At 33.5% G+C, this 27,241-nt stretch overlaps 1 protein-coding gene across 1 annotated transcript in view; it reads left to right on the top strand.

The window, feature by feature from the left end:
• Positions 1 to 1,698: 1,698 nt before the first annotated feature.
• LOC129224758 (lachesin-like) overlaps positions 1,699 to 27,241 on the top strand; it is a 69,660-nt gene continuing 44,117 nt past the window's right edge. The window contains 2 exon segments of the mRNA XM_054859306.1: positions 1,699 to 1,720; positions 8,168 to 8,276. Of these exon segments, the coding sequence (XP_054715281.1) occupies positions 1,699 to 1,720; positions 8,168 to 8,276 (131 nt within the window).

Raw genomic sequence — 27,241 nt, 5'->3', positions numbered from 1 at the left:
TGCTGTCTTCCAGAGAACTTTAACCACTTTTAAAAGTCAAAAATTGAAAATGTTAAAAAAATACGCTTTCAAATGCGTATGATTTAATTACATTAGATGTCGAACGTTATTCATGCATCACAATTTAATTAATTGCTTGAAAATAAAATAAAACGCAGCACAGAGTTTTTTCCACAATGTTCGAAACGCTGTCCTCAAGAGTAGTTTAACCACTTTTAAAGGTCGAAAATTGAAAATGTTCTAAAATACGCTTTCAAATGCGTATGATTTAATCGTATCAGGTATTGAACGATATTCATTCATCACAATTTGGTTACTTACTTAAAATTAAATAAAATGCAACACAGATTACTTCATACAATGCTCCAAACGCTATCCTCAAGAGCAGTCTAACCACTTTTAAGGTCAAAAAGGGATAAAGTTCTAAAAACTTTCTATCCGTTTCAAAGCATTGCTTTTATTGCATTTAACAAGAAGGAAGGCGAAAGTACCAAATCTCATTCGTAAGGAAAAGTAATGCTTTTAACTTGAAGCGGCACATTCTTACTAAACTTGGATTTTACTGCGGCGGAACCATGGGAAGAGTTTGCAGATGTTTTGTCATAAAGGATCACTTTATAAGGGCTTACCGTTTCGTTTACGAGCGCTGTCTTTTTAATGAGCTGTTGTAAAATTGATGCGGAAATGTTTTCATTTTTAGCGTTGTGTATGGAATTAAAAGCTCCACTAAGCAATAACAGTGTTGCCACATTGCTGGATTAAAAATTGTCTTTTCTGGAATAAATTTCTGTCATGTTACTAAAAATAAGTTGTTGATATACAAAATTTATGAGCTATTTTTAACAGATGTTTTTGCGTTTTACTGCTTTGTTACCACAGTGAGAAAAGTCTTAAAAGAATTGCCATTGTGATATATATATATGTTCAGTCTTTAACAGCCTACATATATAGGAGAGAATGTTGCACCTTGGGGCATTTTTTATATTTTAATTTTTAACGTCAATTATTTGAATCAAATTTAAAATATAAAAGTTAAAACACCCCAATGTGCTTCTATGCAATACATTTTTTTAAACTCACAACGGTTTGAAAATAAAATATTGCCAGCCATTTAAAGTAAAAGTTACAAGCTGTCCTAAAAAGTACATCATGCTGTTGTACCTTGGGAGATATCCTGTTGTAAGTTGGGAAAGTCTTCATGATTCAGGAAACAGCTTTATACTTGAACCAATTTTCCACCAGAAAAAAAAAAAATTTCATGGTAGTGAATTAAATCATGAATAATTAAGTATGAATTATGAATAATGAATTATGAATTATTATCTAACATTAAATATGTTTAAAAAGCTACATAAGATCAGAACAACATACACGTTTCTAAACATATCTTAATTATTAAGAACCATGCATATTTTGTACTTTGGAACGGTTGAAACAACAATACGTTTGGCTGTCCCAAGATACAATCACCAAGTGGTATAAGAAAAACCAAAATGATGGTCAATCTAGATGCACTATCATTATTTTCTCATAAGCAAATTATTTAAAGTACTTCTCTTTTATAACAAAATAAAATTCAGTTGATTAGTTTTACCAATACAAAGACAGAAAATGAAAGAAAATATTTACTTTGGAGTAATTAAATTTTGCTTCTTTCACAAAATCGTCAATTTTACTCATTTGATGCTGACTTTTACTATGGCTGCATTTAGTAGTAAAGGTTACTGTTAGAGATTACAAAAACATGGCTGCTAAAAATAGATTCTTAGAAATAAGCACTGTCCCAAGGTACAAACGTCCCAAAGTACAACACTCTCCCATATGTGTTACTGGTCAAAATCGAAACCTGGTGAATTTTGACGTTAGAGGTATGAAACTAATCTGATTTGTGCAACGCAATCAATTCCCATATCAGACTACAAGTGGTTGGCAGAGTATCTAATTCAGGTACTTCTGTTTTAATGGCAAGCTATGGTGATTTTAGTGTGTTTGCATGTAGTGTTATAATTGGAAGAGGAGAAACGGGTCATCACATTTCAGAGGTTTTGCTAAAGTTTCAATTTTCTGGTACAACCATTTTTCAAGTGCGCCGTGAATATGGGGAATCCGGTAAAACATTTAAATTCAGACATCACGAGGCCGGAAAGAAAATAGTGAAAGAATGTGACCAAAGATGGTAGATGAGTATCACAAAAAGTAGCAAACAGGCAACCCTTCAACAAAATGCTGTAGAATTCGATGCTAGAACATCAAGGGTCAAATCAAGAACCGTTTAACAGATAATCAAGGGCTCGAGCTTTTGAAGCTGTAGATCTACTTGAATTACCAGTTCTTAAAAAGGTATAAGTAAAATTGTTATCAAGATGAGTTAGAATACGGTTTAATATTGTTTGAAAATAGAAAAATTGACTTGTGTTAAAAGGGTATTTCAAAATGTATCCATACTAGAAAATATAATGGTTTCTGTTCATTAAAATAAAAAGGGTGTTTAATATAAAGTTTTTTTTTATCATTTGAAAAAAATGTAACTTGTCTCACGCCTTTTCGACAAACCTCACTAACTTATGTACTTTTCGCTTGAATTCGCCAACACCACTTAGACTGTGGACGACAGGAAACAAGTTGCCTGCGCTGACGAGCCTTCTTTTTAAATTACATCAGGCAGATGGGAGTATTCATGTATAGAGGCAGTCTCATGAATGTATGGACCCTTCATGAAAACAAGGGACTGTTCATGTTGTTTAAGAAAATGCAATGGTATGGAAAGGATTCCTGATGCGTCTAAATACTAATTAAATGATTAACAAATACATAGACGTCCTATCCGACCATTTACAACGATTCATGTTCATTTGCATTCTGACAGACATGGCAGGACAATTCAGCATCAAACGCGTCAGGAATTGCAACAGATATATTGCTGGAATAATTTTATGGCTTAAAATATTTCCGTTGACCACCTAAATCCCTACACATGAACGTTACTAAGCATATATGTAATGTTTTACCTCGCGCTGTGCATTGCTGAAAAAAAAAAATTCGATTTAAAAAACGATTTAAATAAACGAATAAAATGTTCACTTTGATTAGTATTGTGTTTCAAAAAAAGTTTTTTTTTTTTTCATTAATGTTGCTCGAGGAAAAACAAACATTCAGCGACGTCTAAAATTTCCATTTTGGGACGACATTTATTTTTTAATGCATTATGGTATTTTTTTGTTATTTTTGTTATCTCTTATTGCAAAATACATCTTTCTATGCTAGAAAGAATTAGGGAAAATATAAATTAAAAAAATAAAACTTCTAAACTTAATTCCATTTTTAACTTCTAATGCCTATATGTTTTCTAAGAGCGATTTTTCTCCAGCATATCATATAGGTAGAATAAAAGAACCAAGTCTATAATTATAATCTAGTTGTAGTTGACCCCCTTTCATTGAATGCGTGAATATGTTTTTACTTTCTTGACCTTACACAAAAAATCAAGACTCATTTGATTGAAACCGTTTACGGGAAAATTTCTGGTAATGGCGATTTTTGTGGCAATAGTAAAAATTTAGTCAAGTTTTTCGCAATGACATTTTTTTGTGAATAAAACAAACATAACTTAATCTAAATGTTAGGCTACCGGCTATTCTTTAGAAATGTAATACATTTTATTTTATTGGCGTATCTGTATTATTTTTCAGAAAATTTAATAGTGTAATATGTGTAAGAAAATGTATTATGCTTTTATTTGGCGTCTCGTTATGGTTAACTGCAACGACAGCGGACTCACATTAAAGTTCCATTAAATTTTACTGCAAACAACGCTGAAGATAAACACCAGTAACAATGAAAAAAAAAAGAGTTTTACAAAAAAGGAATTTGGGACAGAGTGAGGAAGAGAAGAAATATGGCAAAAAATAAACAATTTCTCTCCTCCCGTTTTCAGTAAATATTCAATGCATTTAAACTTACACGTTTGTTACTTTATTTACAATACTAGCGGTACTCGCACGGCTTTGCTCGTAGTAGACAATTAAAGGGTCATTTGGTTCGCCTGTATATTTAAGTAATGGATAGTAAATTTCTCGCCAATTTGCTATGCTAATTTGCTTGCCCATGTTATGGTAATTTGCTAGTTTACGTTATGATAATTTACTCGTCCATATTATGATAATTTACTCGTCCATGTTATGATAGTTTGCTCGATAAAATGTTTTCAAAATTGTAATAGAAAAAAGAAAAAAATGGAATTTTCAAAAAATCGCATCAAGGTGCTCACCCTTACGCTACGAAATAATTTTGTGCGAAATTTCAAGAAAATCGGCCGAATAGTCCAGGCGCTATGCGGGTAACAGACATCCACATTAAAGATTATGTCCTGTTGATACTCGAAAACATTTTATTCTGAAGTTTTCAGTATCTCCGTACCTTTGTGCAAAGTTGTTATTTTTACTGTTTCTTCACAGTGGAAATTAACTAATTGTAGTAAGTTTTTGTTTTACTTTTTACTCTGTGAAAAAACTTTTCTGCGTCAAATGTTCTTCATCAACAAAGACAACTGAGCATTCTAAATCTTCAGAATCTTTTAATTTTTCTGCAACTTAGTTCATTAGGATTTTTAATTAAACAAAGTTTTAATGTTTTCCACTTTGATTGCTTTTTGAGGAGATATTCCATCTAAATTTTAGAAACGGTTCCAATTTTGGCACGCATCCGAACTATTTATTTTTATTTGTCTTTCCAAATTAGAGTTTTACTGCTAATTATTAATTTTTTGTCTTCTAGCTTCTTGAGCAATTTTCACGAACTTGTTTCTTCTCAAAAATAATGTAGACAACTAACAAAAGGAAACGCTGTTTCCTTTAAAACATTAAAGAAAGATAACTGTTCTCATAGATTTGAATATTTGATTTATGTTGAAAGAAGCTTCCCAAATTTGCAACGTTTCTCAAATACTTCAAAATGTTTATTCATTTAGATGAATCAAAATTATCAAATCAATCAACTACTTTAATCATGTAGTTCTTTATCATTTCTCTGAAGAGCTTTAAAGGGATTTTAAAATTAAGTTTTTAACTTGAATAACAACCCTAAAATATCCTGAAAATAATTGTTTTAATTCTCATTCAAGCTGCAGTTTCTATTTTATGTTTGATTCTTTTACATTAGATTTTTTGTCAAACTGAACAAAAAATCGGCTGACACAATCATGATCAATTTAATTCAAAATAATAGTAATGTTGGATTCAAAATAATTTGGAATATGTGTTAACATGGAGAAAATGAATTCCTTTTATTTTAGGGATCTTTTGTTTTAATATTCCTTAGTTAAGTAACGCAGACATGGGAGTAGGCACCTAGAAGAGAACCCCTGACTCCTACGCTCGTTCCAAATGCCTCAAAGGATTTAAAATTGCAATTTTAGAACTGTAATTTTGAAAGACTTCCTTGACAGAGTCACATAACCATTTTTTTGCTTTTATCTGACGAAAAAAAAACATAAAGGGGGGGGATATAATTTCAACGTACTAGAGAAAAGGAGGCAGCTAAAAACCACTATCTTAATGAATCTAACGTGTGCCCTTCCCTAAAGGGAATCCTGGTTATGCCCATTAACAGAAAAATGTTGGTAATGTATCCAGCGCATTAAATTTTACGATAAACAATTTTGTAATATACATTATTTAAAAATATATAGTTTTTTATACAAATATTGCACTAGTATGCTTTTTTGATTGAGATACGTACAAAAAAATCCCCTAATGACCTAGTGATGACATAGAGTAACAAATTTAACATTTATTTTTTTATTTTTTCCCGTTCGATGTTTCAAATGTATTAACAATTTTTATAATGAAAAAACACAAATATTTTGTCTAAAAATATATGTTTTTCATTTTTTCATTTCTTTTGATTTTTCCAGCTTTTTTACTGTTTAATATTTCAATCATTTTTACCTTTTTTTTTATCTAATTTTTTTTAGAGCTTAAATTTTATCGTTACTTGCTGTCAATCTCATATACTTTTAACTTTGCAAATGATTAATTTTAAAATGTTATACGTTTTTTGCTAAAAAAATATTTATTCAATAAAATTGCGAGACAAAAACTTTAATATTATTGCATCGAAAAATACTTTCCATCCTAGCATAGCTAAATTTGTTTCACAAAAAGCAATTCAAACAAAATTCACGGCAAATGTATTGCAAAGAGAAAAATGCAACTCTCAACTTTACATGAAGTATTAGCTATGTTATAATCGAACCTAATTCAACAATAAAACATAGCCAATAGTCAGAAAAACAAGATCTAAAACTGCATTTTTTCATAAGCTCACGCATTACCTAAGGGATCCTAATGGCTTTTAAATCTTAAAAAGACATTGACGATTCACTTTGACCAACAGCCACCAGCTGCTAGATCAAAGACGACGATAATAATGAAAAAAAGCTTTGTAGAATCCTCCGCGCCTGTTATCCGACCATGCGTAGACAGGAATCATTTAGGGTGAGGACCACCCCTTTCGTTCTAATGCATCTCTTGCGTGTTGGTGCCCATTACAAGGCGAATCAAACGTAATAGATTGTCACCGGTGGATAGGCTTTTGCTGACTGCAGCCATTTTGGGATACAAGGTTTCCGACGTTTTTATACATGAAAGCCATGACAAGTCACGCTAACGTATGGGAAGATGACTCTAGGAGGCTTTGAAAAAAAGGACGTAAGTTTTGAAGACATGCAAATAATTTTAACCTCTGTTTCAGACAACAAAAGTTGATGTGACGGGAGAAAAATTATATGAATTGTTGTCACATTTCATATCTTTGTAACCTTTATTCCAGATTTGATTGTAGATGTTTTGGATTATATGGTTGACCAGAAAATTTTAGAATTAGATCGAACGTTTATCGAACATTATTTTGATTCAACGGTCTACGCCCAGATATTAACATTAATTTGAATGCATTTTCCACTTCATAAAATCATTTATTCAAAGAAGTGGGTTAAATTACAATTTTTTAAAATAGTTTTTTTCTGAAAAAGCATGGTTTTAAAACATGGGGTAAGTTTGTTTCTTTTTTCTTAATTTTGACTTATTTTCTCTCTTAAAAAATAATCTAAAACGATTCATCCGTTGCTTTTAGTTTCGCTGCTGACGTCACAGGTGAGCAAATCGGTTAGGTTACCAAAATAAAGTTGCAAGACACTGCCAATTGTCGCAAAATGAAAATTTTATTTACTAAAAATTCTCGCTCCGCTAATAACTTTCCCGTGGTGATAAAAACATTTAAAGGTGATATCTTGCCAGAAAAGTCAACCACGCGCTCCAAATTCAAGATGGCTTTCATAACTTATGACGTCACACGGACATTTTGATTTCAAAATAAGACATCTAAAAAAATGAATTAAAAAATAAATGTTTGCAAAATAAGAGAATTTTCTGCGTACATGCTATTTTTTTTTTTTTTTTTTTTTTTTGCTTATTCTACTAATTACAGTGACTAAAAGTAATGCTTTTGACTGAAAGAGGCATTCCCATTGGCTATACTAAGGGATCCATAGTCAGTTATTGTTAAATATTAATAGTTTGTAGAATAGAGTGCCAAAGACTCGAGTGTAAACATAGTGTCTGTTTAAGAGTTGTTATGATTTATACGATAAAATGAGATGTTAGTAATAAAAATTGGAATGATATCGGGTTTAGGTGTTCATTCGTTAATGGTTTCATCCAAATGTGAAAAATTATCAAACTGAAAACGAGGCCGTAAGAAGCAAAGAGATGTAAGACCCAAAATCAAAAAATGGAGATAACCAGTACAAACTGAAGGTGAACATCTCCTCTGTTTTTGGGCAAGAAACAGTACTTGCAGCTAGGGTAGGTGCTGCTATACAGCATGATTTAGAACAAAAATTTCAATGAAAGTTTACCCAGGACTGCAAATTTTAACGCGTTTTACTCAAAACTTGAAAAAGTTCACATACATCCATTTGCTTCTCACCTCAAAAATGTTCTTTAACAGAGCCTCGAGAAACATATAAAGATATAGTTTTCTTTTTTCTAAAAATGTATTGTATAACATTTAATATATGAGTGCTACGAATATCTACTGCATATGGTTTCATTTTCATTTGCTTGATATTTATATGTTTATTCATAATACTCTCTTCATTGTTTTTCAGAATACATTTTTCCTTCCTTTCACCAATCTATCGAAAATGTGACAGTTCCCCTAGGACGAGAGGCCAAACTAATATGCATTGTGGATAACCTAGGACACCATAGAGTAAGGTTAAAAAATTCACTTTTCAAAAGCACTTTGGTTTCCAAAAGGAAGCTAATGCAAAATGTATATTTATTTAAACATATTCCTATTTTTTCCTTTTTTTTTCAACCCTTGGTGACACTCATAATTTTCTAACCAATACGCTCATAATTTTCCAATAGCTTGTCACTGGCAGCATTGTTTTGCGCAGTAGTTACAGTCTATAAAGACCCTTGTGCTATTAAATCTACTACAAGCAAGCAGCATGGATGTATGGTTTTCAAAGGATAAAAAAAGCATCATCTTAAATTTGGTAACCTTTAACTTTCAGGGCTCTACGTTTTACAAACTTCTCAACAATTGTAAATATTTTGATTTTTTTTATGACTAAGTTACTGTTACCCTCTCAGGGGCGGATCCAGAAATTATTGTAAGAGAGGTCAAGTTTCAACAGTCAGCGTTATACTTTCAAACGCAAAAAAGTATCCGTTAAGCAGAGGTGACCATTCCTCCAAGGGGTATAAACGCACCCTCTTATATGCTACAGAGCACCTTCTCCCAAGTGAGATCAAAACCTTTTCAAATTACCACCCTTCCCCTAAATTTTCCAACGATACGCAGCGCGCCATGAATGAAATTCCCACAAATTTTAAACCAAAGTCATATTTCTTCAGGCAAACAAACTAATTCTGTAAGCTTTGAATATATGAGATTACAGCCATAAAATAGTTGGGAAAAGCATATACGATGCATACATTAAGGTAGGAGAATGCTCTGAAAAAAAGTTAAGCTTATTAGAGATGATTGTTCTTTTGAAAATTAACAAATTACTCAAAATAGCAATAGATCAGTAAACAAACGCAATCAATCCTTTGAATGATGACGAGCGGAGAAGGAATATCTTACAGAACTAAACAAAAAAAAAAAAAAAAATCACATAATCCCATGTTTTTTACTTCCTTATGAAAAAGAAAGTATTGTATTCATGAAAAAATTTTCACCTAAAAATCGGCCTTAATTTCCATTTTGCTCACCCCTAAATGAATGTTGAGTTTTTTTTTCAACCCGATCACGCGTGGATATGTGCCTAGCAACGTACAAATACCCGAAATATCAATTTTGACGATCCCCGAGTTAATTACAACGAGTTTTCTCGTGACGTCTGTATGTACGTATGTATGTTTGTATGTATTTCGCATAACTCAAGAAAAGAGTGTCCTAGAAATTTGAAATTTAGCACGTAGACTCCTAGTGGGGTCTAGTTTTGCACCTTCTCTTTTGGTTGCATTCGTATGCTCCAAAAGGGGTCTTTTGCCCCTTTTTTTGGGGGGGGGGATCATTGTTAATTTCGATGTAAACTCACGTGGTGTTATAATTTGGCGCACACTTACAATATATATCGCAAGTCTTTTTCGCCAACTTGGCGACAAAATTGGCGATTATTTTATTTTATTTTTTTAAATCTGGTTTTCATTTGGCCACTGTTGGGGATATTTAGAGAGTAAACTATTGAATCATATTGAAACTTCCAATAATGAGAAAATGACAATACATTGGAGTAAAAGGAACATCAGCTCGTTTTTTTTTTTTTGGATCGAAAAATTTGAAGTTTAATAATAATCACAGTACAGATCTTGTCACATGGAGTCAACTGACCCTTTGACCCTCCCCTGAATCCGCCCTTACTTTCACAAAAATCAAAAGCTTGGAAGCAATAACTTACTTTGCATCCAACGTATGCGCATTTGCTTCTTGGAATTAATGATTCACGTTATTTAATTTCTCTATTATGCCGATTGCGAGCTATAGTTCAATATAACCCTATATAACCATTTCAAAATGTTTAAGTTTCCTTCACTTTTTCTTCTTTTAAAAACTAGCAAAACTATCTCTAAATTCTTAATCGCATTGAAAACTTATCATGTGATGACCCGTTGCTTTGCAATAAAATAGTAACACCAAATAATCCTGCAGTTATATTTCAAGGGTGCATAAATGATCTTGATTTTAGAGGGTTTATTTTTCAGCAATTTATTGTGGCAACAACAGTCGTGAGCACAATACTACTGAGGCATACGCTCATTTTTATCAGAACATTCAACACCAATGGCGGGGGTCATATTTACAGCAAACCGCCACATTTTGGAAAACAGACAAAATTCTTGTAATGACACTGATAAGCCTTAAATCCACAATTGCACTAAAAACTGTGACGAGTTCGAGAAGGTGCCATGAACATATATATATATTTAGTCTATTTTACTGAAAGAGGTTGACTGGTAAGGGGGAAAATATTCAAGAAGGTGATATAAATTCCTAAGACCGCACTGTAAAACGAACTGATGTGTGCATCACATGACTTCCTTTTATTTCAATTAATTGTGATTTTCTCATTATTGGCAGTTTTAATGTGATTCAATTGTTTACTCTCTAAATATCACCAACAGTGTCCAAATCAAAACCAGATTAAAAATAAAAAAATTTAAAAAAAAAATCGCCAACTTCGTTTCCAAGTTGGCGACAAAACTTGGCGACCAAAAGACTGGCGATATATCGTCAAGTGTCCGCCAAATTATAACACCACTTGAGTTTACATAGAAATTAACAATGATTTCCCCCCAAAAAGGGAAAATAGACCCCTTTTGGAGCATCCGAATACAACAACAAAGAGAGGTGCACAACTAGACCCCACTAGGAGTCCAAGTACCAAATTTCAACTTTCTAGGACATTCTGTTCTTAAGTTATGCGACATACATACACACATACGCACATACATACGTACATACATACAGACGTCACGAAAAAACTCGTTGTAATTAACTCGGGGATCGTCAAAATGGATATTTCGGGTGTCTGTGCGTTCCTAGGCATATATCCACGTGTGGTCGGGTTGAAAAATAAACTCAACATTCATTCGGGGGTGAGCAAAATGGAAATTAAGGTCGGTTTTTGAGTGAAAATTTTTTCGCGAAAACTACTTCTTTTTTTGTAAAAGGAAGTAAAAAAATGAGTAACCGTACTCCATAAAATCGGTGGCAGCTTAGTTAATATAACTGGTACAAAGTTACACATCGCTTGTGGAAGGTTACGCTATGGTAATGTAACAATAGCGTAACTTCTCACTCATTTCTACGTTAGGTCACATTAGCATTTTCTTTAATCATGAAGAAAATGATCTTACATAAAATTCAATACATTCTAGACAGTGAGAACATAATGCCATGTGAGCAATATGGCTACAGGAAAGGACACAGTACCATCGATCAAGTCCTGTTTTTCTGCCAGAACGTCAGAGACGTTCATAACATAAAACCTCACCTTAACAGAATTACGGCGCTCTTAGATCTTACAAAAGCATTTGATAGAGTCTGGAAACATAAATTTATAATTAAGTTGCATGAACCTTCAACATTCGCGGCAACACCTTGGCTTGGATCTCAGAATTCCTACACCACAGGACTATAAAAAAAATTTAACAGGACCTTTTCTGACCGAGTTAGGCTTATTTAGGTTGTTTCCTGAAGCTCGGTACTCAGCCCAATGCGTTTCTCTCTGTTTTTGGCTGGCATAGATAAATTACCACCCACAGGGATAGGAGTCGGTACGTTTGCCGACGACATAGTTCTCTGGTGTTCTGGAACCAACTTAATAGATTAGAGAGAAACCTTAACAACACTCTTTCCGTATTGTCAAACTTTGCTTCGGATTTCAAAATCTGCTTTAACCCAGCAAAAACCATTGTTACATTTTTTACTATCAACAAAAATTATACAACTACCAACCAAAATTAATAATGAACAATCAAGAAACTTACGAGAAACATCCTAAGTAATTGGGATATATTTTGGATCCCGAATGGGCAAACAACAAACATACAGAACCTATTGTCTCAAAGAGCAGAAAGAAGTTAATTATCCTGAAATTTACAGTTGGAAAGGACTGGGGAGCCGATGCTAACACTCTAAGAGATACGTACATGACATTAGTTAGGCCCCATTTTGAAGTATGGGTTCCCTATCTATAGTTGTGCCTCTGCCACCAACTTAGATATACTAGAATGGGTACAACTCAGAGCGGCAAGAATCATTACTGGACTTAAACACAACTGCCCTTGAGAGGTAGTAGTGATTTTTGAGGCTGACTTGCAGTCAGGGCTGCGGAGTCGGACGAAAAATGACCGACTCCGACTCCAGGCTTTTTAAACGTCCTAGTCTGACTCAAACTTCGATTCCGACTTCTCTATTTTTTTAATTTATTTTTTCAAATCACGCCCCTCATTGGACAGGGGGAAACAGCCCCAAAACGAAGACTGAAATATTAATTTCTTTTTATGAAATTTTCGCTTTTTTTTGTGAATCTAAGATGTACACAACTTTAGAAAATCAATTTGAAAATCAAATTATCCAATAATTGCGATTTCTAAAGTGAGTTTACTTGAAGATCCCATTTTTAAAAAAAAATGAAAATAATTAATTTGCTCCCCTTTAATGTTTTAAATAGATGTTGATCAAATCCTGTGCTTTCAATTTTTGAAAGCACAGAGAAGAGTGAGAGAAAGAGTTTTGAGAGAGAGAAAAAACTTTTTTGCTAAGGCAAAAAACTTCTCTTGAGATGGTGCGGTACCTCCCAACTGACACCTCAACTTAATTTCAGAGTTTGTAAAAATTTAAATACTTTAATTCTAAAAAATTTCCGCAATAACTAATTTGATCCCCTTTAAGGTTTAATAAATAGATGTTGATCAAATCCTGTGCTTTCTGTTTTTTAAAAGCTGTAACTTGAGAGAAAAAAAACTTTTTGGTTTGGTCAAAAAAACTTTTCTTGAGAGGGGGCGGTCCCCCCTCCTTTCGAACGACACCCATCTGGTGAGGGAAACATCAACTTAATTTCAGAGTTTCTAAAAATATAAATACTTTAATTCGGAAAAATTCCTCGTTAATAACTCTTAAGTTTCATCTTAAAAAAATTCAACAAAAATATTGCACTTTAAATCAGAGAGAGGTCGGCCACATGTACGTGAGGAGTAAATTTTACTCAAAATGCGGCGGTATACAGCTTGTACGAATAGCTTCTACTATACCTACATTTCTCGGCTCAATTTTAAATTTAAATTTTATTGACTGCTTCAGAATTAACCTTAATATGAAGATTTTAGGATTAACTACAACTAATGAGTTTTGTAACAAATAATTCATGTACTAGTTTTATTTTGTACTTTTCAGTGATAACCAAGCTTTCTTAGACAATATCTTTAGATTTTAAAAAATATATATATTCTATCGGATCTTTCTTATTTGCGCTTTCGTGCCCATACTGATTTGAATTTACCACATACCCTCTGAAATTTCCCAATTTGCTCAAACGATACATACATTCCTTTTACTATTTTATAACTGAGATCGAAGTAAAAAATACATTACTATTTTAATTTTAAAGTGATTACAAAGTGCTAGGCAACAAAACTGCTTGCTGACCGTTGTTATCCGTTAAATAAAGTTAGAAAATAAGCAAACTAGTAGACGGCGTAAGTAGCTGTTTCGATAAACAATAAAGCAGGCTGGTTGTCACAATGAGTTATTTTCTTATTAGCAGGCTTTTATGCATGTAATCAAATTAATTTGTAGTCAGTTTTTTAAAAAAATGTTTGGGGAGCCAGTGAAAATTAAAGAAAAAAAGACACTCGCAGTCGGAGTCAGCATGTTTTCGAACGACTCCGACTCCTTTACCTCATAATCAGTCTGACTCTGACTCTTCAACTCCGACTCCACTGCCCTGCTTGCAACCACTCAAAACTACAAGGCGAACCTTACCAACGGTGATCATAATAGAACATCCGCATACTTAAATAACTGGAACTACAATCAACGACTAAAGAAGAATAGTCCCTTAAAATACTGTCTGAATCCCTCAAAAGGCCTTCCCAGTTTCAATTCAATATAGCTACTCCGATCATCAAGAGGGACTTCATTCCTGATCGTTTCAGACAGTTGGCCTTAGAGATCATAAATGGGATCCCCGACAATGCCATAAAAATTTACACGGACAGCAGTAAACTAGATGACCAAGCTGGCAGTGGCATCTTCATAGAGAAACCGGGGGGGGGGGGGGACATGCTTTCAGACTTTGTAACCCTAATTCATCATCGGTCTTCAAAAGTGAATTAATTGCAACTGAGCGTGTCTTAAAGCTATTCTTGATGACAATGATTTTGGAAATTTCACGATCCTTTTGGACAATAGAAGCTCACTTTAGCACCTATGCAACTGGATTGCGATAGGAGATCAAACCAGTATTTCTATCATTGAGAAACTCAAGCTCATTTTTGAGTCTCATTAAATTTATTTTCAATGGATTCCTTCTCATGTAGACATTTTTGGTCCACGACCAAACACGATTGGCAACCACGACTATCCTCCCTCCTCATCACTCACCTATTTTGAACATCAGTCCAGAATAAATACTGAAATCTCGAATGCGTGAAGGATTCCTCCTTGCTATCACTGGCACGCAAGTGGAAAAACAGTCTCTTTCTTGACCATTGATTGTGGCACAGCTTCTAGAACTGCAATCTCAATACTAACGAGCGGCCTCATAAAGGGTCTCTCGTTTTTCGAGGGCAATTAAATCTACTAGGTCTGCACTAAATGTAAAACTGAGCAGGCCTCTTCTAAACATATCCTCGACTGTTTGGGACTTTCTAGAAAAGGCATTTATTGATCTCCCCTTCTGGTCCTCGATTTTCTCAGGGTCAACGGTCTGATGGACCTCGTCTGACTTCGTCAGACTAGGATAAGCAACAACAACAACAGAATTTTTTGTATGCTTACAGAGGAATTGCTTGAAAGGTTTGAACACGTTACCAAAATTAAGTTTTTATTTCTGATTGAACGGTTTATCGTCATGCTTTTTAACAACCAATATAGACCAATTAATTTAATATACAATATTTATTTATTTTAATGTAGCAACAAGACGTTTTCACTGCAGCAAATGACCTGAGTTACCGAACTAAGAACACGAATCTCATAGACTCGCGAAGCAAGAGCTTTTACCGCTAGGCTACCAAGGTCGATTTACGTTACGCTTATAAGAGATTACATGCTTTGCGCCGATTCGGATCTTGCGCATGCGCTTTGAATTCTACTGAAACCATTTCAGAATTCGTGTAACGTTACACCAATTAATACTGGTAACCTTACACGATTATTACAGTGCGTTGGCACTCTTCCAATAAACCACATACACACAAGCTAATCTAGAGTTCCATTATGTTTTCCCGACAGGATTGTCTATTGCCATTTTTGTACAGTGATGAACAATAAAGGGGAACGCACAAAAAAAATAAGGATTTATTTTTAAGAATACTAAAGAAACTGGAATTAAAGTATGACAATATAAGAATCATCTAACTTCTAACAAAAAAATATATCCTAACAACATTCTGTCGCAGTTCCAGAGAAATTTAAACATAAACAAGCAGAAAACAGTCTTTACCATTTTAAACCCATAATTTTTTGAACAAGAATTTTTGAGATTATGATACTTTGAAAAGAAGGAATTCAGAAAATTTTAAACAATTTCTTACACTTATAATTACTTTTCGTATTAGATGCATTCTTTACTTCTGCTATTCAAATATTTATTTTCTATGCAGTTCAGAGGCGCTTATTTTTACGAAAATTGTAGGAAACATGCAATTAACTCATTTCTGAAATGATTTTAAATGTCTAGTCTTTATCTGCGTTTACTTAAGCTCATTAATGGCTGGGTTCCTAACTGAATTTAAGTGAGTAAAAATTTCGATTTTGCGTAGAAGCGTATGATGTGATTTAACAGAGTAAATGAAAAACAGATGGTACAGCTAGGAGATGAAATGGGTTTTTGTCGTGCGGAAAAAACATCAGTGAAATGACAATATTACCTAAATTGGCAGCAGAAGAATTATTAAATCTTGTGCTAAAAATTTTTAACTAACATCTTTATCATAAAAAGCAATTAAGCATTTTTACTACCTTTTACAAAAAAGGAAGTATTGTATTCGCGAAAAAAATGTTCACTCAAAAATCGTCCTTAATTTATATTTTTCTCACCCCCGAATGAATGTTGAGTTTTTTTTCGACCCGATTACACGTGGATATATGCTTAGGAACGTACAAACACCCGAAATATCCATTTTGACGACTCCCTAGTTAATTACACCGAATTTCCCCGTGACGTGCGTATGTGCGTGTGTGTGTATGTATCTCGCATAACTGAAAAACGCTATGTCCTAGAAAGTTGAAATTTGGTATATAGACTCCTAGTGGGGTCTAGTTGTGCACCTTCCCTTTTGGTTGCATTCGGATGTTCTTAAAGGGCTCTTTTGCCCCTTTTGGGGGGAAAATCATTGTAATTTCGATGTAAACTCAAGTTGTGTAATAATTTGTCGGACAATTGGCGATATATCGCCAGTCTTTTGGTCGCCAAGTTTTGTCGCCAACTTGGCGACAAATTTGGCGATTTTTTTTTTAATTTGGTTTTAATTTGTCCACTGTTTGTAATATTTAGAGAGTAAACAATTGAATCACATTAAAATTGCCAATTATGGTGAAATGGCATTAAATTGGAGTAAAAGGAAGTCATGTGGTGCACCCTTCAGCTCGTTCGATATGAGTACTTTAGAGTACTTTAGAGCCATTCCACGAAAAAGTCAACCTTTTGTCCCGCACGTGACGTTTCATACATTTAATTAAAAAGTAACAATTTTAAAGGGTAATGACGAAAGGTTTTGCTTAAGAAATTACATATAAGTTTGTAGTTTGTTGAACAGAAAAAAATTGTTCACTGAAACTTTAAAGTATTATTTTTAATGAAATATATGAGGCGTCACGTGCGGGACAAAATGATCGTTTTCCGTTTAATGTCCTTTTAAAATATATATTTTTAAAAAATGCTGTCATGCATGATATACATTCACTGCAGTCTGGTGCGAGAAAAGGCAGTATTTGCAGAAATCATTTTTTTTTAGATACTTTAAAGAACGCTTTTTAGCTCCAATACTAACAATAGGGAAATGTCAGAACTAAACGGGTTGTTTTTTAGCGGAATCCCATTGAAAAAGTTTTTACAGTAAAGCAAAGATACAATAAATGGCAAAAATGTAAAAAAAAAAAAAGAAAGAAAATTTGCAATTGCTGCCCCGCGCCCCAGCAGTATGAATAAGAATCATCAAAAATCTTATTTGAAACTTTTGAATTAGATATTTCAATTTTTATTATATCCACGTACTACTCACTTTTTTGATTCGCCATCAATCTGTGTAATAAAATCTCAATGGTTTGTAGATTATGATTTATAAACGGTTTTTGTTTATTTTGACCACACCGCATAACAGAATGTGCAAATAAAACAGCGGACAATAAGCTTTTAAAATAAATTATACTTAGAGAACAATTATGAAATCAAACACTGGTTCTTAACCTGATTTTGTTAAGGATTTCAAGAAAAATCTTTTTTAAACCCTCAATACAAATGCCACATAACGACATAAAACAGTTCATATTAACTAACAAAAAAAAAATATCTTGTTTGCTGACTGGATTTTAAAGTTGCTAAAATCGAGAGTTACACTTCTTAGTTTTCTTTAAAATATTACTGGTTCAATGAAATTGCTTATTTTGTTTTCGAAACTGTTCTCACAGAGTAAAGAATAATAAATGCAACTAATGTTAGGACGCTAATAAAAATTTGATATTGAGTTGTAACTTAAATTTTAAAGTAAAAGATATAATGTACAGGTATGTGTTCATAACTTAGAATTTTTATTGCACTTCACCGGTTTCAGATGACATATTAACTCCAACTGATTTGAAGTTGGAAGATGTAAGATTATCTTCTTGTAAAAGCAAATTATTTTTTAACCGTTTTTAATTTTTTCACACAAACAACTGCTACTCGATTACACAAAATTTAATAGAAAAGCAATTAGTCTGTACGATGATTTTGTGGTAATCATTAAAAGTTATGGGGAAAGAAGTCCAGAGATTTGGACATGATTTGCACCATTTTCGTGACAATGACCTTTTTCAACCAAACTCTTTTATAGCGAGCCCAGTTTTAATGAAAACGCAAATTTAATAAGAAAATCAAAAAGATTTGGTTGATACAATGTTAAGTCTATGGAAACAAAACTTACTTTTAACGAGCAACCCCGTTTTGTTTGTTTGCTTTTAAGAAACAAAAATATTGCTTTAAAGCAAGCAATATTTTTGTAATTCATGAAGTGTAGGTTGATTTCCTCCTCAAAACAGATTATTGTACTTTTGGAAAAAAAATTTCGTAACATTTTGAACTTAACCAAAATGTAGAGATAAGACAAATTATGAGAACAAGTGATGACAGGGCCCTTTTTGTGAAATTCGTGGAGTAAAGGAGCATTTAAAAGTTGTATATTTGTTGTAGAGTATTATCATTTCCGAGATATACTTCAGAAGATATTGTAGTTGAAAATTAAGAGAAAGATAGAGGAACAAATATGAATAATTTGAAGCTAAATAGCCCTAGACATACTTGACTTCTAAAGAGCAGAAGAACTTCAAACTATTGTTTAGCCACTGATGCAAATGACGATGTTTTCGGACCCCATGTTAATCAAAAACAATAACAAAGAAGAGACAATAAGACAGTTCAAATCAAATAACTAACGTCTTTGGTACTGTAGAGAAATATATAAATAACACAGCAAGCATCAATAAGTTTTTTGTACATGCTTGACACGAACCCGTTTTTTTACGATTAATCGGTTATAATGAATAAATAACGCGGTCCCTTCCCGCTTGTTATAAGCGGGTTCGACTGTAATAAATTTACAAATCATGTTTAATGAAACTAGTATGTTGTGGCCATCACGAAACTTTCTTCTATATCTTTCTTATAATTCTGATCCTTCTCCATGTTTGAAAAGGAGGCAATATTTGAAACAAAAACAGAATCACAGACGCCAAAACTTGACGACCTTAAAAATTCCCTATTTATTTCAAAAGTAAAGCAAAGGATGAAAATTGAATATAATTTAAAAAGACTTGCTTAAAATAATTACACACTTATTTGCTAACAAACACAAGATGGCAACAGTTACAAATTTTAAATCATTGAGATAACATTTTCGATACAATTAAAATCACGAGAAATACGCAGAAGACAGTCTGTTACGACTTATCTTTCTTATTGTTGCATTAATAAAGCTATTTTTATTAACAAAAAAAAAAAAAATCAAAATTAATTTGAATTCTGAAATTTTGAATTCTAATTATGTTTTTCGCAATCAAGAGTTGCGACAGGACCCTACTCATTGGTTACTGCCCCACTCGCTTGTTTCTAGAAACGGTTCTTGTCCCTGCTCTTGGTTACGTGTGTATAGTTGTGTATATGTATACTTGTGTGTGGGTGCGTAGACCTGTGTGTATGCACGCTGGTGTGTGTGTATGTGTGTAAAGGCGCGTGTGTGTGTATGAGCGTGCGTGTGTGTAGGACACGGACGCCACCGACCAGGAGCAGCGACAACCGGGAGGAGTCGCGCCTGCAGAGGATGGTAGGGTTGAAAAAGGAACCGGAGATCAAGGACGGTCAAATGAAAAAAATTAGCCCGCAACCCCCCATGGAGCGATTAGCGCCAAAATTGAACCAACGCCTGTTTACATATGGATTCACATTTATTCCAAATTTCATCCAGAACGTAGGATTACTTCTTGAGATATAGCACTCACAATGGAAAAAACGTTAGATTGCGCGACCCTTTTCAGCTGTTGACGCTAAAATAGATCAGCTCTTATACCCTCTAAGGGCTACTTGTCGATACATTTTTGTTTGATTCCGTTCATTATTTCTTGAGATACAGCAGTCACAATTGACGACAAAAAAAATGTTCTATAGCTCAACCCCCGTTTTTGCAACTGACATCAAAATTGAATCAGCACCTGTACATGTTATGGGCAACATATGGACCAAATTTTGTTTGATTCCGCCAGTTACTTCCTGGGGAATAGCAGCCTCGCATAAGTCAAGAAACGTCACATTGCTCCACCCCCCCTTGGAGGAATTCGCGCCAAAAACCAATGGGCAGAAGTTCACATAAGGGCACATATGTGTACCAAATTTCGTTCGATTTCATGTGGTAGTCTTTGCTGTAGAGCGGCAACAAAAAACTAGTTCCACACATACGTGACACACACACAGATAGACAGACATTTTCCAAAAAGGGTCGAAATGGACTCAGCACACCTCAAAACGTTCGAATCTGTTAAAATTCGAAAAATTTGCACGAAGCCAATACTTTCTTCTATATGTTAGCAGTAGAAGAAAATTTAAAAAAAAAAAACCCTGGGAATCATAGTGTGTAAAAATTGAAAAAAAAAACTTTTAAAACCTTTATCTTTCTGACTATGCACATGGGATAAAATATATACATATAAATAAAAACACATACAAGTAAATGTTTATAGAAAGTAGATCTTGTTAAAGATTGTTTCCAAAAATTGATCTCTCCCATCTTGAACATTTCGCTTAGATTTTATTTTGACTAAAAATGCGTTCCTCCCGAAAGGAAAACAAAACACATGAAAAATACAAAATTGAAACACTTTAGACACATTGTTTATCAGAACGCTTTTTTGTTTTCTGTTTCCATACTTCTCTCTTGAGGAGAAACAATCATCTGTGCTCGGAGGGAGACGCGTAAGAAGGTGAAGCGGCAACTACAAAGACAGACCGCTGCTGCGGCAGAATGTTTTTTTCGTTGCCTATCAGCGATGCTTTCTTTGATGGGAAGAGACTGCATGTTGAAGCAGTAAATGGTGATTGATGACGGTGCTCGATAAATGTTCCCGAGGCTGTAGACAAGCGAGAAAAGGAGATTAAAAAATGTGTAGACAAAGGGTTGTGACGATCGATCAGCCCGTGTATTCAAAGCGTGACAGTTTGGCTTTGTTTCATACATTTTGAGAGAAATTTAACTTAAGATTTTTGTGTTTTTAGATGAATTTTTAGGAGCTCTCTCTCTTATATATATATATATATATATATATATATATATATATATATATATATATATATATATATATATATATATATATATATATATATATATCTTCTGTTTTATTTATATAGATAAGTATCTAATCTCATGTTTCACTTCCCTCTAGGTAAGTAACTGGTAAAAATTGTTAAAAAAAATTAAAACAATAAAAAAAAAGGCGCTGCAAAAAAGCGTAAAATTTTAAATAAAATTGGTTAGACCGGGGAACGTTTACGCCGATTTTTTTCAACGAATTTTCTAATTTTTATGTTTTAACTTAGGAAGTTTAAGAGATTGCGGCTTTATAAAGCAATTACTGGAGTCAATATTGGTATATTCTGTTATTGCTCAGCTTGTGTTTTTAACCGGTAAAGAAAATTATAAATTATAAAAAATGCATAAACGTGCCCTGGACACCCGGGGCACGTTTATGCATTTTTATTTTGACACCTAACGTGGTTCTGTTAGGGTTTTGAACATAATGCCTTACCATCGCTAAAATAAAGCAAATTTTTTACAGACTGGAATAGTATATAAAATTGAAACTGAAGGATCATGAAGACAGCACATTAATGATTGTAAGCTATAATATACGAATGTGTAACTTTATTAAAAACTAAATGGTAGTTTTCAAAACTAAAGAGCCGAAAAATATCAAAAATGTTTGAGACAGTTAGGAGCGAAAAAAGTGTCTGGGGCAGGTTTAAGTAAGATACAGTAAGAACGATCGTAAAGGTGCTCCGACTTTCAACGCTCAAACTTGCCCCTTCGCGAAGTTTGGATTTATTTCTAACGTGCAAAAAAATTAATATCATTTCAGTTCATACAAGTACAATTCTCAAAAAACGGTAAAATTCTGCTATTTTTTATAGTTTTGTTTTTTCCTAACTAAGCATCATTTGTTCACAATAAGCTTCGAAACTTTCAACACAAAATTTACTCAACTTGATAGAAAACAGATTATTCTTTTTGCATGCTGGGCCCAAGGTCGACTAATGCTCAAAAATTGTGAGAATATTTGCTAGAGAGCAGCATCAATCTGTTATGACTGTTGGCTCTCCAATTATGATTCGTTCTGAAAAAAGGGCACTGCGTAAACGTGTCCCGATCTACCCTACCCAAATTAATATTTTTTGGCAAATCAGTAATTAACTATGTTTGAGGTATCAAAACATATACATTTGAGCCTCCATATATCGAACTTCTACATATCGAAATTTTCTATATATCGAAATCCCAGCAAATTTCAATGTTTGTTACATAGAAAAATTGTTTCTATATATCGAAAAAATCTCTATATATCGAAATTTTTTTCGAGACATTCGTAGATTTTTTTTTTGTTTTTACTTCAGACTATTCGACTCATGAAAAATGAAGGTTAGGGGAAAAAATTATGTTTACTAAAGGTTGCTCAGAAACTCATAAGAAATCTAGGTGTGTAGATAGGTCGTTGTTCCGTTCTGGAGTTCTTAAATTGACTCAAGTTTATTTCAAATTTTAGTTGTAACCACTAATACTGTAAAATCAGTTTCAAGTTATCCTTTTTGTCTGTTGATTATCATTCCTAGTCTTTTTAGCTTCAGTAAAAATCATTCATGTCAAATAGATCGATTTTTTACTTTTCTCTCGATTACATTGTCAAAACGAAAATCCCCTCATGTTGCTAGTCAAGTTGAACTGCCGAAGAATAAAGATGTATGAAGGCACAAAAATGTTAATTTTTCAGTTATTAACTTTCGTTTAATCTGATGCTCGTATAAATTAGAAATTAGGTTTCATGCACGTAAATTAGCTTTAATTTTAATGTTTTAGGAGATTTTTATGATAAAATAAGATCGTTTCTATACATCGAAATTTCTATATATCAAATTTTTTTCCGGCAATTTGCTACTTCGATATATGGAGGTCCTACTGTATTTAATGGTAAAAACAACTTAAGTGGGGACTTAACCACAAATTACGTTTTTATTTTATTACTAGGGGGCTCGAGTCCCCTACAACTACAACAACGAGCCCCCTACAGCGGCTGCTGCCGCTCACCAGCCTGTCGGAACTGAAGACCGGAATTTGAATTCAACATTCTCGTTCCCTGCATGCTAATTATAGTGGGAGCAAACTTAACATGGCAGCATTTTGAAGGCTACGCAGATCTTAATAAAAGCTTTACGACGCTGCCGGTTTAGGTTTGCTTTTAGATCCTTATACGTTGTTTCAATTTAGGATCCCTGGGGGCAGTGAAATTGTCGACTCATTGACCAAAAAAACTTGCCTCCGACGATACAATCATATCTTGCTAGGTATAACTTTTGAGCAATCAAACAATTAATCAAAAATGCCATGATAGAGGAGTTAAAAAACAACCACGCTTTGGGAACAAGTGAAAAAATATTGGTATGTAACGTTGCATTAGGTCACGAAATGGCTCGGACATAAAATGGTGATTTAGTTTAGGCTCATCACTGGCCATGACTGTCTCTCAAAGCACCCTTTTTTTCGAATTATTTTACGTTCTTTCTGCGGTCTTAGTAATCTGGACGGATCATGAATGCTGACCCCATCTCGTCATTTTCCCTTCTCTTTCCAAATACTCTCTTGTGTACCGATGCTAGAAGGTCAGGGCACTTTTAGCTTCATAGACTTGCTCCAGATAGCTTTTAATATTTTTTTGTATCTTTGTCTTCTTGTTTTATTGCTTTATTCCAGTTGTTGTTTTGTATCTGTAGATGTCTTACAGTCCTTCCATTATGAAAAAAAAGTAGGATTTCTTGGTTCTTCTATCGTTTCAGGTCCGTCATTTGAGCGATCAGGGGAGGGGGGGTCAATTTACCTCATCTTGAATTTAAGAACCATAATGAAAGTAGGCATTTTTTGTACGTATTTTGCAGTTTTTTTCCCTGTAAAATGTATTGAGCAAAAAACCTTTTACCCCTCCCCCCCGACCCCCTTAGAAAATTTTTAAGTGATGAAGCTGCAACAAGAATCTCTGCTTTGACGAGCATACAAACTAGCTCTACCTTAAATATTTTCAAGAGCGACACTTCTCATCCTGCATTATAAACTTTCGTTATAAAACAAGGTTCACGAAAAACGAAATATTTTCTACATGCTCAAGCTTTTCCACAGGAGACTAGATAAAATTAATTGTGCTGAGTAATGTAGAAAAATCTTATGTTTGGGTAAAAAAAGGGAAAAAAAAAATCTTTGTTACTTGTGCGCTGATGCATGATGTTTGTCTCTCTTATTTTTATAAGATTAGAAATTTTACGTTTCGTACGTATATTGCTTTTCTTCGGAAGCAAAAAAGTAATTTATCAAAGAAAAACTTCTTACATAAATGAGTTAAACACTTAGTCCATGTATTTGAACAAAGTAATATTTAGTATTCGAAAAAAATCGTTTTACTTTTTTTTTTGTTTGGGAACTATTTCATTTGTTGTATGCCTTATATCTTGTACTCATCGAGGAAAACGGGAGCGTTTACGACCCTCATTTATCAAAAGCTAAAAAGGCATTTATCAAACTAAAGTTTTATGCTGTTGTTGGCAACGGTTGTGTTGTACCATGAATGCATTTTTTAAACAAGTGTTTCCAGAAGTCAATAGCTGTTTTAATGTAAAAAGAAAAGCAATTTGGTTACTGTTTTTTAATTTTTATTTTCATCCGAAATTGTTTTGTGATTTTTATCGGTTAGCTTAAAGTATTTTTTTTTCCTTGTAATGAAATTGTTAAGATTCAATATAAACTCTGATGGTTCAGTAAGTTCATAAGTAAGATGGTTCAGTAAGTTTTCAGTAAGTTCACTTGCTTATTATACAATGTAATAATAAATCTATATATTTGCTTTCGCTTTGGCTGCTATTTTGCCGAAAGACAGTGGGGAGAAGGGTTTTCTGACCTTAATAAAATCTAAGAAATTTGAATATTCATTGATTTTTTGAGACAATATTTTACTAACCACACACAGCAGTTTTTTTTTTCTTCTTTTTTCTACTGTAGTGCTTTTTTACAGTCTGTTTTGCAGTTGGAGAAGGGAGTAAATATCGATTGAATTACATTAAATCATATTAAATTGATCGCTATAAAAGATCAACATATATAAATAGAAGCAACTGTTGTGTATGTGCTTGCTTTGTATGTGTTCTTGTAGGTCGGTCGTCCAAATGAAATAGTTCAGAAGTACGAAGTTATAGTTGAATGTACCTTTTGGAACAAATTCTGAAGCACGTATTAGTTAAATTTTTTACTTTTATCTTTAAGCAAACATTATAAATTTTATCACGTCTCACTGATGTAACCTCGGACGTCTTTGATTATTTCAATAAATTACATGCGCCCTCACAAAATGATTTTCTTCCGGAAATTCTCAGAACAATTTAAACTTGTATTATAAGCATTTCAAATAATTTTTTGAAATGAAAAAAAATGGCTCGCGTCTAGCTACTGACACTGTATTATTGCAGATCTCCAAATGATAAAACTTTTTGTTGAAACTTTTTGTGTCATTTACCTTTTTACGTCTAAATTTCTGCCTTCGGCGGCTATCTACCTATACGATCTAGCTCTATTTTTTTTTTTATCCGTCTCTATGATATTTTTGACCTTCCCACCCATTCCCTAATCTAATCAGAGTTCATTTCAAAAAAAAAAAAGAAAAAAAATCTGTGCTCTTTATTCATTTAATTGAATGGCGCCAAAGAAGCTCTTTCCTTGTTCCCCGTAGTGTGCAAAAAGTAGCCTTTGCAAAAAAAACACCTCACTATTTTAATTGAATTAAATGCGCACAAATATGTAACGTAACGTAAAATAGATAAAACAGACAGCAAAACGTCCAGTGGGGGGGGGGGGGGAGAAGGGTCTCTAAAAAGAAAGGAATAAAATATCTCATTTAATAAAAAAAGTAAAGCAAAAAGCAAGCGCTGGCCGATAGCAATAGCAAAAAAAGAAAGAAAGAAAATGATAAGGATTGTAGCAATTCAGATTCGATTCCTCAAAATTGAATCGAAATCCAGGTTATGACGTCAAGAGCATGACATCAGCAGCATAACGGAAGAATTTTTTTTCGACCGGTCGACGGATGCTTGAAGATACGATGTGTTGCCCTGAATTTAAAAAATGTATAAAAAAAAAAGCTAATAGTGCTTATTTTTTGAAAACTTTTTTTCTGAAGAGGGTGAAATGTGTTGAGAATTACATACTTAATTTTCAGAAAGAACTCTCTCATACTTTTTGCGGGATGAGTTTAGAAAAGAAATTAAACCCAGGAAAAAATTGCAAAGTAAAGTTTTTTTTTCAAAAAGTCATAAACAATGCAAATATTCGTTTATTTTCAAAAAAATTTCGGTCATCATATTTAAAACTGAATTTCTTACACTATAGTACAAAAAAGATTTGTATGGCGCGATTAGTTGAGGGTCTGTGAGGTTAAAATGTACTAAAAAGTGCCAAAAATCACATAAAACATTTAATTATGAAAAAACAAATTAAAAATTTAGAAATTGGTCTTCGAGGCGCATACCCCCAGGGTACGTTTGAATTTTGTGCCAGGTTTCAGGGTTGTAGGTGCTATGGGGTATTTTGCCCATCGGGTACAAACAGACAAAGAAAGAAACACCGTCTTCTCTCTCTCTCTCTCTAGCCAATGATATTGTAACGCTCTTGACGTCATCAGCAATGAAACTCGCTCCACGTAATTTGATAATATGGTTTGGTAATGTTTAAACATGCAGGGAAAGACTTAATTGTGACAAGGTTGAACTGGATCTGGTAACTGAACTGTTTTTACTGGTAAGGCTGTCATTTCAGGGACACGAAGGAAACGAAAAAGTGGTCATCAATGAACGCTATCTACTGTAGTGTTGGGTTAATCCACTGGAGTTAGGGTTAAAATTTCACCTATCAAAATATCACCAAACAAGCAATTGCTTAGTTCAAATGTCAAA

The sequence above is a fragment of the Uloborus diversus genome, chromosome 6 (assembly GCF_026930045.1).
Source record: "Uloborus diversus isolate 005 chromosome 6, Udiv.v.3.1, whole genome shotgun sequence".
NCBI classification, from domain to species: Eukaryota; Metazoa; Arthropoda; class Arachnida; order Araneae; family Uloboridae; genus Uloborus; species Uloborus diversus.
This window is presented reverse-complemented; position numbering and strand designations above follow the sequence as displayed.